Below are 14,400 nucleotides of genomic sequence, written 5' to 3'. Positions count from 1 at the left end.
ATTATGATGCAGCTTGAGACCCTATTTTTTTATATATATGCTCGCCAAATTTGAATGGCATACTTTTATTTGATAATATCATGTTGAAAACGCAGAAAAATGTAAACTATATTGTGGCTATAAAATGTTAGGACTTGAAGATTAGTCTCCAAATTGTTTAGATTGTAACCACTCATGATGAAACTTGTCAAACTAGAGGGTCAATGTTGGCACCTAAGATGGTATCCATATTAAAGGTCTAGCCCTATATGACTGGTCATTAATTGTATTATCGGATGACCATTTTTTAATTGTTTAGGATACTGGACTTTTTTGCTTGAGCTGTAAATCGTGCATGATATAAAAGATGTGTGTGTGTGTGTGTGTGTGTGAGAGAGAGAGAGAGAGGTCAATTATTATGTTTTGTCGATATACAAGTTGATCAACCAGTCTCAAATCTTGGTTTCAATATTTAACAGCCAAAGTTAAAATCAGAGCACTGGGAAATATGAAATTATAAATAATAGAAAAACATATACAAATAAATAACAAAATATGAAAAATTATAAAAAATTAAAAATTATTCAATATGTATTTAGACTGTGAACTATTCAAAATTGGTATTAATTAAGTTATTATTAGGGTTCAATTCTTTGTGAATTTAATGTGACAAAATCATGATCATTATAAATTCAAAATATCTCCGATGACTGTGGCATTAGTCGGCAAGACAAATTATGAACCTTACAGGTGGGTCCCACAATAATTTATTACTAAGGCATGGATATCAGGTCCGACCAAGCCTCCAATATATGGCCCTATATAGGAAATTCCCGAAGGCTGCCCAAGTTATCATCTATTTATGAAAGCCACTCAACGTTCTGATTATTACATCTAACGACCTCTTTTTTTTCAATTCTTTGTTTGATATCATTTGTCCTAAAATCACTTAGTTGACCAATGTTTAATCAAATAAAATGACAAAAACTTGTTGAAATTTTCTTCTAAGAAAACATCATATGATGTGGGTTGCTTTATTTGGACACAGAAGGCAATTCGTTCCTCGCTGTGGGAATTTGAGTTCATTAATAAAAAGCAGACAGTTGAATGTAATGACTATGTGTACCTTTCTGTAAAGAGCGGCAAAATTGGGCAGCTTTTGTAATTTTCTTTATCCTATAATTTAAGCCAAGGATTAGAACATCGTTTTGGGCTATTGGGTCAGTTCTGTAGTCCAGGGTGCGATCTGGTAGTATCATTCACCCTAAGGGCCCCTTTGCAAGCGGGATAGTAGGCTATTGCCCCTTAAAAAGTACCTCAGATTTGTTTTCTCAAGATTAGGAGTGGACAACGGGCCGGGTTTGGGCCAAAGTTTTAGGCCCGGGCCCATTAGATACTGGGCCAAATCCCAGCCTGTTATATACCTGGGCCGGCCCGATGAGCTTGAGTTCTTTATTATTTATTTAATGATAAAAATAAAAAATTAACTATTGCATAAAAATTGGGTAACTATTAATATATATTTACCTAATTAATTATATTTATTTTTTGAATACTAGAAAGATATTAATTGGGTGCATGGGAAGTTGGAAACTTGTTAATTATTACTATTTACAAATAGATTTGGGTTAGGCTGGACGGGACCAGACCTTGTTAAATAACGGCTCCAGCTTTGGCCATGTTCTTAATGGGCTCTGGTTTGAAGAGCAGCACATGGCCCGGGCCTATTAGGTATTGGGCCGAAACCCGGCCCGTTATATACATGGGACGAACCTGGGCCGAAACCCGGCCCGTTATATACATGGGACGAACCTGGGCCGGCCCTATGAGCATGAGTTATTTATTATTTTTTAATAAAAAATTTAACTATTGCATAGTAATTTGGTAACTATTACTATTTACCTAATTAATTACATTAATTTTATGAAAGCTAGAAAGATAATTAATTGGGTGCATGAAAAGTTGGAAACTTGTTAATTATTACTATTTATAAATGGATTTGGGTCAGGCCGGACCAGACCAGACCTGCTTTAGATTAACCCGTTGGGTCAATGGGCTGGGACGGGCCATGAGCTGTTATTCAAACCCGAGCCCGTTAAGAACCGGGCCAAAACCCAGCCTGTTAGTAAAACAGGCCGGGCTGCACTTAAAGCCCGGCGAGCAGAGCTCTAAATGGGCCTCGACCAGGGCCCGGGCCCACCCCTCAAGATGAAGAGTGGAGAAAACTTTCCCAAGTAAGCCTTCACACTTTTGTAAATTCCATGTTCTTTGGGTTATTTTGCCATGAGAAAATGAATTGGGCTTACTTTATCAGGTGAAAAGGTGTTTCAATTCCTAGGTTTGCAAACGTTCCCTTTTTCCTCCTCGGACCTTAGTAATTCTTTGTTTAAGACAAGCAGAGGTGTCCTCAGTGGAATTTGAACCCAAGATCACTTGGTTAAGATAGTGCAACTCAACTGAGAGTCCTTCCAATCAGACCTGGTATAAGACCCTTTCTGATTTCAACTAGTTAAAACTTTGAGTCCAATTAGGTCATTCCCAACTAAAATCCTTATCCCGTAATGCTACATACAACGGGGTAGGATTTAATTTGTTATAAAAGATAACCTGCAAAATACAAGCGAAAGTAAATATTGTTCAGGACCTATGGCTGATAGAAGAGCCAGAGCTTGGGCTGCTCAGGCAACCCTATCAAACCCCGCTTAAGATTTTTCCACCTATAAGTCTTAGGACTTCAAATAGCAAAAAATCCAAGTACCATCCTTTTGTAAAAAATATATGTATTCGGCTGTCTGTTACGGGCCCAAGGCATTAAAATTTGCTGTCTTTTGTTAGGGTTGGATTTCTAAGGTTAACTTTAATTCAATCAGCATATGCCTGCAAGGCCTACTAAAAACTTAATTAATATCTCATTTAAGAGGTACCTAAGTATCATCTTTAGTTGGCTATACCATCCTGGCAAATGAGGCTGTTTTTTAGTATGGCAGGTCCTAAGTTCCATATAGAAACGAGTTAACATGAAATTGGTGAATCCAATTTTCCATCTTGAGCACAATATGAACGGCAACCATATTGATATCTGATGTTTTGTAGAACTCATTTTCTGCTGGTTAACAAACATTGTAATTGCGGTCTTAACTTAACAGAAACAGCCCCAGGGGGGAGGGGGGTTGTCGTAGTGTGGTGGGGCCTTGGCTGCTAGATGGGCGCATAGTGACAACAGTAAAAAATGGCAAAAATATCGGCAAACAAAAACTCGCAAGAAATTGATTTTTTTTTTTTAGTCTTAATTTTTTTCTGGCAAAACCTCGGCAATAAAAAATAAATTAAAATATAAAAAATATTTTTTATAAGAAAATATAAATAAAAACTATTTAACAATAAAAAACCACACGGTTTTTCATAATAAATAGCCGATAAAAACATAAGTAGCGTGTTCAAAATGCAATATTAAACTTGTCCATGAGCTGAACCATGAAAGTCCAGAAATGCAAAAAGGAATTTACAGAAAACAAGAATAACCACAATCAAATAAAAGACAGTGGCACATCTAAAGCAAAAAAATCAAAGAGAAACTTCGGTTGAAATTAACATGAGCCGCATATGTTACAGTTGAAACTTCTCAGCAATAAAAACTACCTCGTTACAAACGGTCAGGAAAAAGACCCAAAAGCACATTTGTTTCACCAAAACGCCATCCTCCACTCTTCCACCATGACTGTCAAGTCCCCAAGCTGTCTAAGAAACTCTGCAACTCTCGCAGACCTTCTGCTGAGATACTCCGATGGACACGGGGCCTAGGTGCAGAAAGGTTAGGCGGCGGTTTTGGCTGGAAGCACACAACTACTACCGCTAAATTATCACTGCTGTTACGCTTGAGTGCCTCATTGACCAGTTCCTTACAGCATGTCAAGGGATCATTGTGCTCCTGCAATTTCCTTCGTGCAAAGTCAACCGCATTCTGACTCCTGAAAACATCCCAGATTCCATCACACCCAATGATAAGAAACTCATCCTCCTCCGTCAAGCTCACCCTCATCATCTCAGGCTCTCCACTCAATGGCCCCAAATTGGGTCCAGTGCTGCTGCCAGGAATTTTCAATCCTTCCATGTGCCAATCACCAAGAGCTCGGGCAACATTCAGTTGGCCATTGAGGTAACCATCAGAAATGTAGCCACCATATGCTTCTATCCTTTTCATTTCTCTCAAGCATACAGGTTTGTGATCTCTTGACATCTCAATTGCCTTGCCACGACGGCATAAAACAGCACGACAATCTCCAGCATTGGCAACTACCAAGGACCTGAAAGATATAGTCAATGTAACCGCTAAAACAACATTGCAAAATGAAAAGAAAGTGCTAATATCGGCATTGTGTATAGTAATCAACAATCAGTAGTGACAGGGATTCGGCTAGCAGGGTGCCGCACCCGCGTCGACGCAACTCAACGCAAAACCGGGTGCGGTCAACCCGACCCTGGGTGCGTTGACCGCACCCAGGGTCATTTTTGTCCTTTTTGGATTTTTTTTTTAAATTCTTTTGCCCTATGAAATGGGCTGCGGAATTTTAAAAAAAAATCTTTGGGGGGGGGGGGGGGGGGGGGCGCTGCCCCCTATAACCCCCCGCCAGGGGCGGCCCCCCGACCCCCGCCCGCTAACCGCGCAGCGGGACACGCGCCGGGGGGAGCCCCCGGACCCCCCTTCCTGCAAGGGCAAAAACAATTAATCAGGCTCCACAACTCATCACTTTCATCTTCGGGGACAACAATATAAGATAAAAAAATGGTAAAAAGTAAGTTGGGCATAAATGTCATGGACAGTGTTATTAAAAACGCGCCTCGCCTCAAGGCGAGGGCCTTTGTGCCTTGAGGGGCAGGCTTGAGGCGCAAATGCACAGAGGCGGAGGCCTTGAGGCGTACGCCTCGAGGTGAGGCGTGCACGCCTTATGATTATGGTCAAATGAGGGTCAAAGCCCTCATTTGACCATAATTAAAATCTTGCCCCCGACCCTAACGAGGGTCGGGGGCCCTAAATAGTCTCTCGCAGCCCCTCTCTCTCTCTCGTCTCTCACAATCTCTCCCTCTCTCTCGCAGCCTCTCTCCCTCTCTCGCAGCCCCTTTCCCATCTCTCTCTCTCTCTCTCTCTCTCTCTCTCTCTCTCTCTCTCTCTCTCTCTCTCTCAGACTTTTTTTTAATGACAAGGAACTCTCGCTGAGAACTGGGTCACTTAATGGGGGGATCCCACTGAAAGGTAAACCCTGGGTGGGGTCACCAACACCCAAGCCATTACAGAGCTACCGGGAATTCTGTGAGGTCAGGGGTACCCTTTACCGACCCCTTAGATGCTGTTCAGCCATGCGAAACCACCGATGGTTCTCTCAGAGGGAACTTGTGCTTACTCCATTGTCCATTTTGTATGCTCTAGATGCTGTTTTTCTAGAAAATGGATGGCTCAAAAAAAAACTGTGGGATCCATAACAGTAAGGGAAGAAGCAAAGCAAGGAAGGAGAATATGTAGTCAGTGCACGTCTCCTTGAGTTGGGACGTTGCAAGTTCGAACCCCAAATGGTATGGTTGTATTAACTGGTAGGGGTCTTGCCTAACCCCAGCTTTCGCTGTCGATAAAGAATAAGTAATTATAAATTGAACAAGCAGCTGCTGAAGTTGTTCAAGCAACTGAGAGTGAGCAGCTGTCATTGGGTCAGAGGAAGTCACTCTCAAAAGCATGACTTAGGACCAGTAGAGCAAATTTTCTCATTCCCAACAGTATTACCTGTGGATGGTGCAGAAATAACAAATTTCTTCTTTTTTCAAATTGAGACGTATACATCATTTGTTTCAATTTCAACTCCTTATGATAGAATTCACCTTATGGTGCTCATCTCAATGTCAGAATGGTATAGAGTAGACCACCTCACTGCAACCAACACTAAATCGTATGCAACTCTACTTTATTTGTCTCTTCAGCCATAATCTCAACTAAGGTCTAAGTCAAAGAAAAAAAAACCACTATAAACTATAGCAATTCTTACATTATCATGTTGCCTTGATTTCCTCCAGTTGATGTCTCTCTCATTGATGTTTTGCTTCAGTTTTTTCTCTCAACATTGCAAATATTCTGTGAAGTATGATTAGTTATTGTTGATATGAAATTCTGTGCAGAATTCTGTCTCCTAGTTCTGTTTCCCGTGAATTAATGTACCCCAGAAAAGATACTAATATAAGCTAAGGTTTTGTCTAAATTTTTCTTTCTATAAAAAAATATAGACATTATTGTTCTTTATACTAATTATCTCATATTTTTTTCCATATTTATTTGAGATTTTTTATTTCGTGTTGGTTGGTGCTTCATCAATAAAACATTTCTTATTTATTTATAATTTTAGATAATTTTTATAGTTTTTTTAAGATTTAAAAAAAAAATTGAGGCTTACGCTTTGAGCCTCGAGGCTTACGCCTCGCCTCACATTTTGGTGGAGCGCCTCGCTACGCCTCAACGCTTTTCACAACACTGGTCATGGACCTTAACAGCTACCATACATTCATACATATAGACTATACATGATATATATATATATATAATATTTTTTTACATTTTTGCCCCTGCCGCACCCCTGCACCCGCACCCGCACCCATGTGACATAGGTGAGCACCTACACCATTTATAATGGATATATAGAATGCATCATGGAAGCTTCCAATAGTTGGAAAAAATAATGAAACCACATTAGATTTGAAGTAGAAATTTTTTTATCTTGAGAAACCATGCATCATTCAAATCTCAAAGTTCAAATGTTCCTTGTTTATATAGATCTGATAATATCTTGAATAAAATGAGGCCGTTCACACATTCTAATTAGAACACAGACCAACGAGCCAGCAATCATCAACAGAAAATGTTCACAAGGTGACTTCTAAAAATAAATACACAAAGTCAAATAGTTCTATAGAAATTAAATTTCTTACATTTGGAAAATAATTTAATTTATACAAGATTAATTTCTTTGTTCACCATGTTCAATAATTCTGCTTTTGGCCTGTGTATTTTGGTAAAGCAAACCATTCTAATCGTTAGAAACATGAAAAGCAGAATAACGGTCATCCAGTGTCGGAAACCTTTCATAACCATCAGACAAGTTGGGAGGCAAAATTAATGGAAATAAAAAAGCACAATAGTGTATGCCTTCTAGAATATTTTAAGACAAACTCCACAATCAACATCTAAGAAAAAATAATAATGAATGTAGCAGGACATACATCTCTATGTGGGCACCATGCAGTAATGTCTGTGATTGTGTGTGTGTGTGTGTGTGTGTGTGTGTGACCGCTGTTAACATTCAGAATTTTACAGGCTCAATTTTTTTCTAACTTAACACATCTAGATATAACATGGTGGCTAATTATATTGATTGTAAACATTAAATACAACTATTAGATGTTGCTCTTTATCAAAATAGCTACCTCCAACAGTGACCATAAATATATGGAACAATTATGGCTTATAAGGAAACATTAAGCTAATCTTTTAAAACCTCCTTCAGCTTTGAGAAATGGCAGATCCAACCCCTAGGTAGGGCTGGTAAACGAGGTGAACAAACTGAACAAGCCGAACAAACCAAACAGGGCATATGCTCGGGCTCGGCTCGTTTGCCAGTGTTCGGATTTAGCCGAGCCAAGCTTGAGCGCGGCTTGTCCATAAATGAGACAGCCAAAAACGAGCTGGCTCATTGTAAAAACATTTCATGTTATTTATACCAGTATCGTACCATATTGTATGATACGATACATATCGTTACTTTTGAGTTTTGTAATATGATGTACCGTACGATACACCTTCGACGTACTTTAAAAAGGCCGAAAGTTACTTTTTTATTTTGAGTTTTAAATAACTTTTGAGGGCTGACTTCTCCATTTGTCTAGAGGCCGTTAGAAATGTGTTTCTACCATTATTTCAACCAAAGAAGTGGGTTAAGGTAAAAAAAATGCATTTTCACCATTTTTCACTCAAGAAAAAAATCTTTATTATGAGTAAAATTACAAAACTACTCTCCAAAAAAATTTCACCTTGAAGGGCTCTGCCCCCCCCTGTCAACTTACAGCGAAAAATAAAGATTTATAAAGGTAGAAATCAAGCTCTACACTGCAACAAATATAGCATAAGATGATCCGACATGTCAATGGCGCACTCAAGTAATGAGTGAAAACCGATTGAAAATCGAGTACAACTATTGCCATAATATTTTTTTTTTATGTAATATGCATGTATGAGTGTTGTGACATGTTTTTAATTGCAAGATATTCAATATTTTGCATTGTTCTTGTGAGATATGCATGCAATATTATCTATGATTCTATATTAGTTGATGTTTGATGATGTCTTATGCGGCTCATAGAGACATAAAGGATTCATATATGATTTTATGGTTGTATTTTGTGCAATTCATCGGTGTTTCATGTGAAATGATTCGTTTAGAATTTTTGCTGATTTTGTTTTTATTTTTTGGGATTTTTTAAATTGATTTATTAAAAGTTTATGATACAATACGATACGGTGTTACTTTGGACCCGACAGATACGGGTAATGATGCAATACTTACAACCTTGATTTATACATGAAATATATATAGTTTTATATATTACTCTTAAAATATATATTTTTTATATATTACACTTATAAGTTCATATTTTATGTCTGCATATTTCATCCATCCTTTTTTATATATGTATTTTATGCATTCTTCTTTTTATATATTACACTTAAAATATATATTATACATAAAAATACATATTTTATCTATATGAGCCAAGCTGAGCTGAACACCCTGTGTTTGTGTTCGGGCTTAACTTGTTTAAGCTTAAACAAGCTGCTTGTGGCTCGGCTTGCCAGAGTTCTTGATGAGCCGAACCAAGCCGAGTTACGAGGTGCATTGTTCGTTTACCAGCCCTACCCCTAGGGTATGTTCATGTCTTGTGGAAGAAGGCTCCACATACCTTCTTCCATTGAAACCAAGTCTGACCATCCCCCTAGCTATCCGAGTAACCTTCAAACTACAGGGCACACTGTAAATGATGACTAAAGTTTGCTGATACTCTCTTTTAAAAGTGTATCAAATAGCTGAGGGCTGAATTTCCCAGAGCCCCAAACCTTCACTGTTTGAGTGAAGTTGTACCCAGATTGGGACAGACGGAAGAAAGGGCTTTTCCAAATCAAAGGAACACCACCAAGCCTTAACACAACTAGTCGCCCACTGACAAAAAGGCCCAGTCTCCCACATTTATTCTTTCTTTCTCACTTGTGGCTAGCAAAAGAAAATCCATTCTTGAAGGAATATAGACTAACCTCACCTCTGCACTTCCAGAGGTTATAAGCCCCTTTCCATGAGGAAAAGCAGCCTTCATGTTTGCATTGCATGGTTCCACAGAAACACTCTGACTTTTGCTCAAGGCAAACATACCCCTAGAGTTTATAGCTTGCTCCTAATGCTCCCTGGATTGTCTTTTGTTGATAGAGTTGAAGAGAAAAGATTTCAAACATTTGAATAGACTATTCTAATTATCATTGCTAACTTTACCACTCAAGGTTATCATAGTCATCACATTGTTATGAGGAATTAATTTCAAGAAAATCCAATGAACAGGTCAAACGGTTGTCTAGGGAGGAATTTTGAATAACTAGACAAAAGTGGATCTATCACAACTTCCTCTATCTCTATACACACATGTATATATGGTGTGCCTATTTTAGTATCAAACCACCATAGCTTACCCGCTTGATTCACCTAAATCAGATCTTCAAAAGCAAAAACTAACCTTTGGTGCAGTACAATGCAGAGTTATCAGTCGAGGAAGCGGGAGCGGGAAGCGATACGGGAAGCGGGAGCAGGAAGCGAGGCACTTTCAAAAATTTAGGAAGCGGGGGACCACTTAGAAGAAAATTATGAACCGTCTCGGAAGCGACCTAGGAAGCGAACCGGAAGCGAGGGGGAAGCGAAAAAAATGAAAAAATGAAAAAAATGGGGAAGCGAGGGGGAAGCATGTTTCCCATAAAAGGGAAGCGCGCTTCCCCCCACGCGTTTCGGAAGCGCGACGTTTCGCGCTTCTGAAACGCGTATTGGGGAAGCGCGCTTCCCCATACGCCTAGGCGCTTCCGGTAACTCTGGTACAATGTAATGTCAGATGGTTATGTGTGCCAAATCACTTTTAATTCACCACTTGTTAAGCAAGAAAGCGTCTGATAAAAGCATGGACCATGTGCATGGATCCTATCATGGAAGGACTAAATTATTCTTGCAATTTCAGCAAGACAAGGATTTACAAAAGTCCTGAGGTAACCCTATGGCTAGACCCACCTAGAAAAATTGATCTTGTGTTTGGTCAGATAAAGTAGTGCCCTAATCTGTCAACTGAAAACTAAGAGAATCTAAAATTGGATATTTTGAAGTTTTTCTGTAGCAATGCAAACAGCAAAAAAATCAAAGTAGAACAGTATATCACACAAAAATCATCAAACACTTAAACCCTCACCTTCCCACAATTACAGCGGTCAAAGCAGTTGTACCAGATGACAGTGCTGCATCAAGAGAGCAGACCTCTGCAAATGCATTGTCCGTCTGCAGAAATGCTGTGGCAATTACCTTCTCTATCTCCCTTGGAAAATCAGCATCCTCTAGTATTAACCTTGGAAGGTTGTCACATACAAAATTTGCAGCATGCTTACCACCATGGCCATCAAAAACCTTTCCAAAGAAATTATGAAAAAGCACCAAGTGAAACATTTACGCAGCACGCTTTATCAGTATTAGAGAATTACTTAAGGTACCAAGGGTCAAAGGAAAGAAAAAAATATATATTTCTTTAGTGATGCCTAGACAATGAAATATGGCTACAGGCTACATCAGTCTTTTTGTCTTAAAATTATATAATTGGAGATATTGTCAGAACTATTTATGGTAAATGCAAGAGATGAGAAAAAATAATGAAGTTTACCCCATAGAAGGCACTGGGTCCTCCTAAATGCTTGCAATCATGCAAAAAGTCATCAAAGCACACATACACATCTTCCATGGTCTTCCTGACTCCAATATCAGCCCATCCACCAGAGCGAACAACAGGAATGAAACCACTTTCAGAACCCTCTTTTCCCCTTTCGGTCTCAAGTTGCTCAACAGATCCTTTGTCCATTTTCACCTGCAACAGCTTATCCTTATTCCATTGGAAAATTGAACGAACTGAAAATTTATATAGTTTTTTTGTTGATAGGCAAGCTGGGGGATAACCCCTATTGGATTCAAACCCGAGACCCTCTCAATTATGATAGTGCAACCTAACCATGTAGCTATCTCATTCGATCCGACTGACATTTATATGGTTAATATAACGTATATCAACAATAGAGACCATAATGTTACAGTATATTGAAGATATGCAGTTATGGATGACAAAGCTGATGGCATCTTTGGGACTCAAATATGCTTTATGAGGTAGAATACAAAAAAGTTTAATTGAATTTACACAAAGTCACCCTATCTAGTGCTGTTCATATATTACTACCAATGACAAACCATAATGTTACAGTATATTGAAGATATGATCGTGAAGGTGATGATGGATGATGCATTTACATAGTGAAGTACAAGCAAATATGAGATGCTTGAGAAGAAGAATATGGGGACATGCATTTTCATGAAGTTGAGCCTGCACATTGTTTAACAAGACATGTCTTCCCATAGAACTTATCTGTATGCAACTTGGCCTGAGATCCCAGACGTTCATACTTTCAAACTACGGACATTACGGAATGGTGCCACCCAGTTCCATTGGAGATAGCTACGTCTTAAGAATAAGTTTTTGCTGGAGCAAAGGGCACAGGAGTGGATAGAGTGAGCAGGAGGGAGAGACCAGAAGCAGCAGTATTGAAAAGCTCGCACTTATTCCTGATAAGGAACAACCAATATGTATATCTGATGAGTGGTATAGGGGGGAAGAATAGGCAACAGAAAAGGACACAATTCAGCCATCTTCATTACTTCAGAAACGAAACTTTCAAGTTTCAACCTTTCTTGGAAGTTTCCAACTCATTCATTTTGCCCACTTTGTTCCTTTCAAAAGTTAAAATTTTTCATGAAAGCTTGTTGGTTTTGAATTATGATTCAATCTGTCCAAACTCATCACAAGTACTATGTTTGTCAAGCTTTCCCTTGGGCATCCAGACTGCATCAAAGCTGAAAATTTTGTTGTCGGCATCAGCTTGACAAACAAGCAGATCTAAATTCCTTCTAAACTTCAACGACTACAAACATGTACAAGTTTCAAAGAAAAAAAGCAAAAAAAATGCTTAAATAAACTAAAAGAACCAAGTTGGACCAAATTAGTCGGTTAACATGCACAGATGAAAACACTCGAAGACCACATCCTGCCCACTGCCATGGTTTACAATCCAATTCCAGAACAAAACAACCAAAATCATGCAAATTCAGAGGAGACCAAGATGGTAAAAAGGGAGGACCTCCAGCTTCGCCTCCCTATCGTCTTCAGAATCATCGTATGCACCACCAACGAATCGCTCCACCTTTTTCTCCTTCTACAAAGTCCGAAAAACCCAAAAAAAAAAACAAGGAAAACAAAACTCTCCAAATTCAAGCATACGCCAAAACAAAATGGTCAACAGAGAAATTAATCGAAACAGAAATGCCACAAAACTCTCACCAAAGGTTTAAAAGAAAAAGAAAAACTTCTGAGAACAAAAACAACTGCGCAATTCAATACAACCACATTCAAGCCGAAACAAAGAAGAAGAAGAACAAAAACCCGATAAAAATTATCAATGGCTAACAACATTTGCATCAATCTTGAACCACATAATTGGGGTTCGTGCCGTCAACAAGAAAATGGGCAAAGAAAGCCCAGATTCTTCCGAAGCTCATTCTCCGCGCCAAGACCGAATGTTTGCGGTCTGCGCACCACGGATTCGACCTTGCGCTGCGCGAAGGAAGAAGAAAAATCCTAACCCTAACAACTGAAAAGAGTAGGGAACGAAAGGAAGGGCCTACCAGGGAGGCGTGGCGGACCAGAGGGCTCTTGGCGCAGGGCGAACCGAACCGGCCGCCGCCGCCGCTGAAGCACTGCCGGTACGCGCATCCGAGCGGGTTCGGCGGCCGGTCCCGGTCCCTCGACGAGCTCCCGTTCTCCCCTACCGCACTCGCCTCCATTTCCTCACATCTGAAGGGAAAACCAAACCAACAAACAAACAGAAGGAAATAATTGCAGAAGCGAGTCAAAACCCTAGAAGCAGATCTTCCACGGAATCGGAATCCGAAGAGAGGCAAGAAAACGAAAGAGACAAAGAAGAAAGGTCTCTCTTTGTGATGGACGCTAGGGTTTTTCTTTTCTTTTTATTTTTCTTTTTTTTTTTGGGGGGGGGGGGGGGCTTGGCATCTAACTCCGTTTTCGTCTCTGGTTGAAGTAACCAGACGAGGTCTGGGACACGTGGCGATATATCTATGGAGGCTTGATGACGTCTCCTCAGTGGTCCTCTAGGAACTGTAAAACGAGTCGGATCCCATTGACTGATCCGGATTGTGTGGATACCGCCCATCCTAATTGTATCCAATTAGAAGCCAACCACAACCCACCTGAATCCTGAAGTCGATGTCCATATCCGGCAAGCGAGAAGCTGTGGGTTCTTCCGGATCCTAATTGGCTTGCCCTGATATCCATTCCTTCACGGTGTGTACCTGATCCCATTATAGTTCTTGATGCTGACTCCAAGATCCAAGTAGCTAAATGATCGGTTCTAAGAACCTGAAATCATACTCGATAAACTAACTGGATCTGAATCAAGTGCAGTCTCTCTTTATTTGTGGGGATGGATAGATCGGATGTGGTTGGACATTTGATACGAATCCAATGCATTATTCTTGGATATAGATCTTAAAAAGAAATATATGAATGTATGTTTGGATGAGATCAGACTTTTCCCTATCAGGATTCATATCAATGTTTTCTGTTGAACATGTGTTTGGATTCGGATCTAACTTGATCCGTTTTGGACATGTAAGAATCTTGTTTCCGACCTTTTTCTTAGTGGATCTATTCAGACTTGATACCTAAATTTCAGCTGTTAATTCATATCAATGTTTTCTTAGAGTGATATTATCTTTGTAGCTGTTAATTCTCCATTACGTTTGAATAAATGTAAATTGTTTTTTTTATGAAAAAAAATTCAATTTATCAAGAGACTTTTTTTTATTTGCCGCAAGATTTGTGGTTATAATTTGATCTGAACGACAAAAGAAATGGATAAGGTACTTGCTGACCAAACGGGGTTGTTAAGCATTGAAGACAAGGGGGTCTCCATTGTCTTCAATGTGAGCTGGCTTGGCTTGGTTTTACCACTGCCACCTTACTAATAATATACTTGGG

At 39.4% G+C, this 14,400-nt stretch overlaps 1 protein-coding gene across 2 annotated transcripts; it reads right to left on the bottom strand.

The window, feature by feature from the left end:
• Nucleotides 1-3,535: 3,535 nt before the first annotated feature.
• On the bottom strand, nt 3,536-13,362 carry LOC149815161 (putative protein phosphatase 2C 57). Of its 2 annotated transcripts, XM_089988432.1 has the most exons (5): nt 13,029-13,362; nt 12,485-12,559; nt 10,966-11,166; nt 10,504-10,715; nt 3,536-4,283 (listed from the first exon to the last, which is right to left on the bottom strand). In XM_089988432.1, exons 1-5 carry the CDS (start codon nt 13,185-13,187, stop codon nt 3,701-3,703), a joined length of 1,230 nt encoding a protein of 409 aa, XP_089844558.1. In that variant the 5' UTR covers nt 13,188-13,362; the 3' UTR covers nt 3,536-3,700. The 2 variants fall into 2 exon arrangements, with proteins under 2 accessions (XP_089844558.1, XP_089844559.1); XM_089988433.1 differs by lacking the exon at nt 12,485-12,559 and having other exon boundaries at nt 13,029-13,332.
• Between the last annotated feature and the right edge of the window lie 1,038 nt (nt 13,363-14,400).

Source organism: Nuphar pumila, chromosome 15 (genome assembly GCF_984573655.1).
Source record: "Nuphar pumila chromosome 15, dmNupPumi1.hap1.1, whole genome shotgun sequence".
Classification (NCBI taxonomy): domain Eukaryota; kingdom Viridiplantae; phylum Streptophyta; class Magnoliopsida; order Nymphaeales; family Nymphaeaceae; genus Nuphar; species Nuphar pumila.
Note: the sequence above shows the minus strand (reverse complement) of the source record. Positions and strands in the feature narration are given on the sequence as shown.

Coding starts and splice junctions, on each gene's coding strand:
- LOC149815161 (XM_089988432.1), bottom strand. CDS start 13,187: ATGGAGGCGAGTGCGGTAGGGGAGAACGGGAGCTCGTCGAGGGACCGG. Junction 12,560..13,028: donor TGGTCCGCCACGCCTCCCTG/GTAGGCCCTTCC, acceptor CGGACTTTGTAG/AAGGAGAAAAAGGTGGAGCG. Junction 10,716..10,965: donor GACCCAGTGCCTTCTATGGG/GTAAACTTCATT, acceptor TTCTTTGGAAAG/GTTTTTGATGGCCATGGTGG.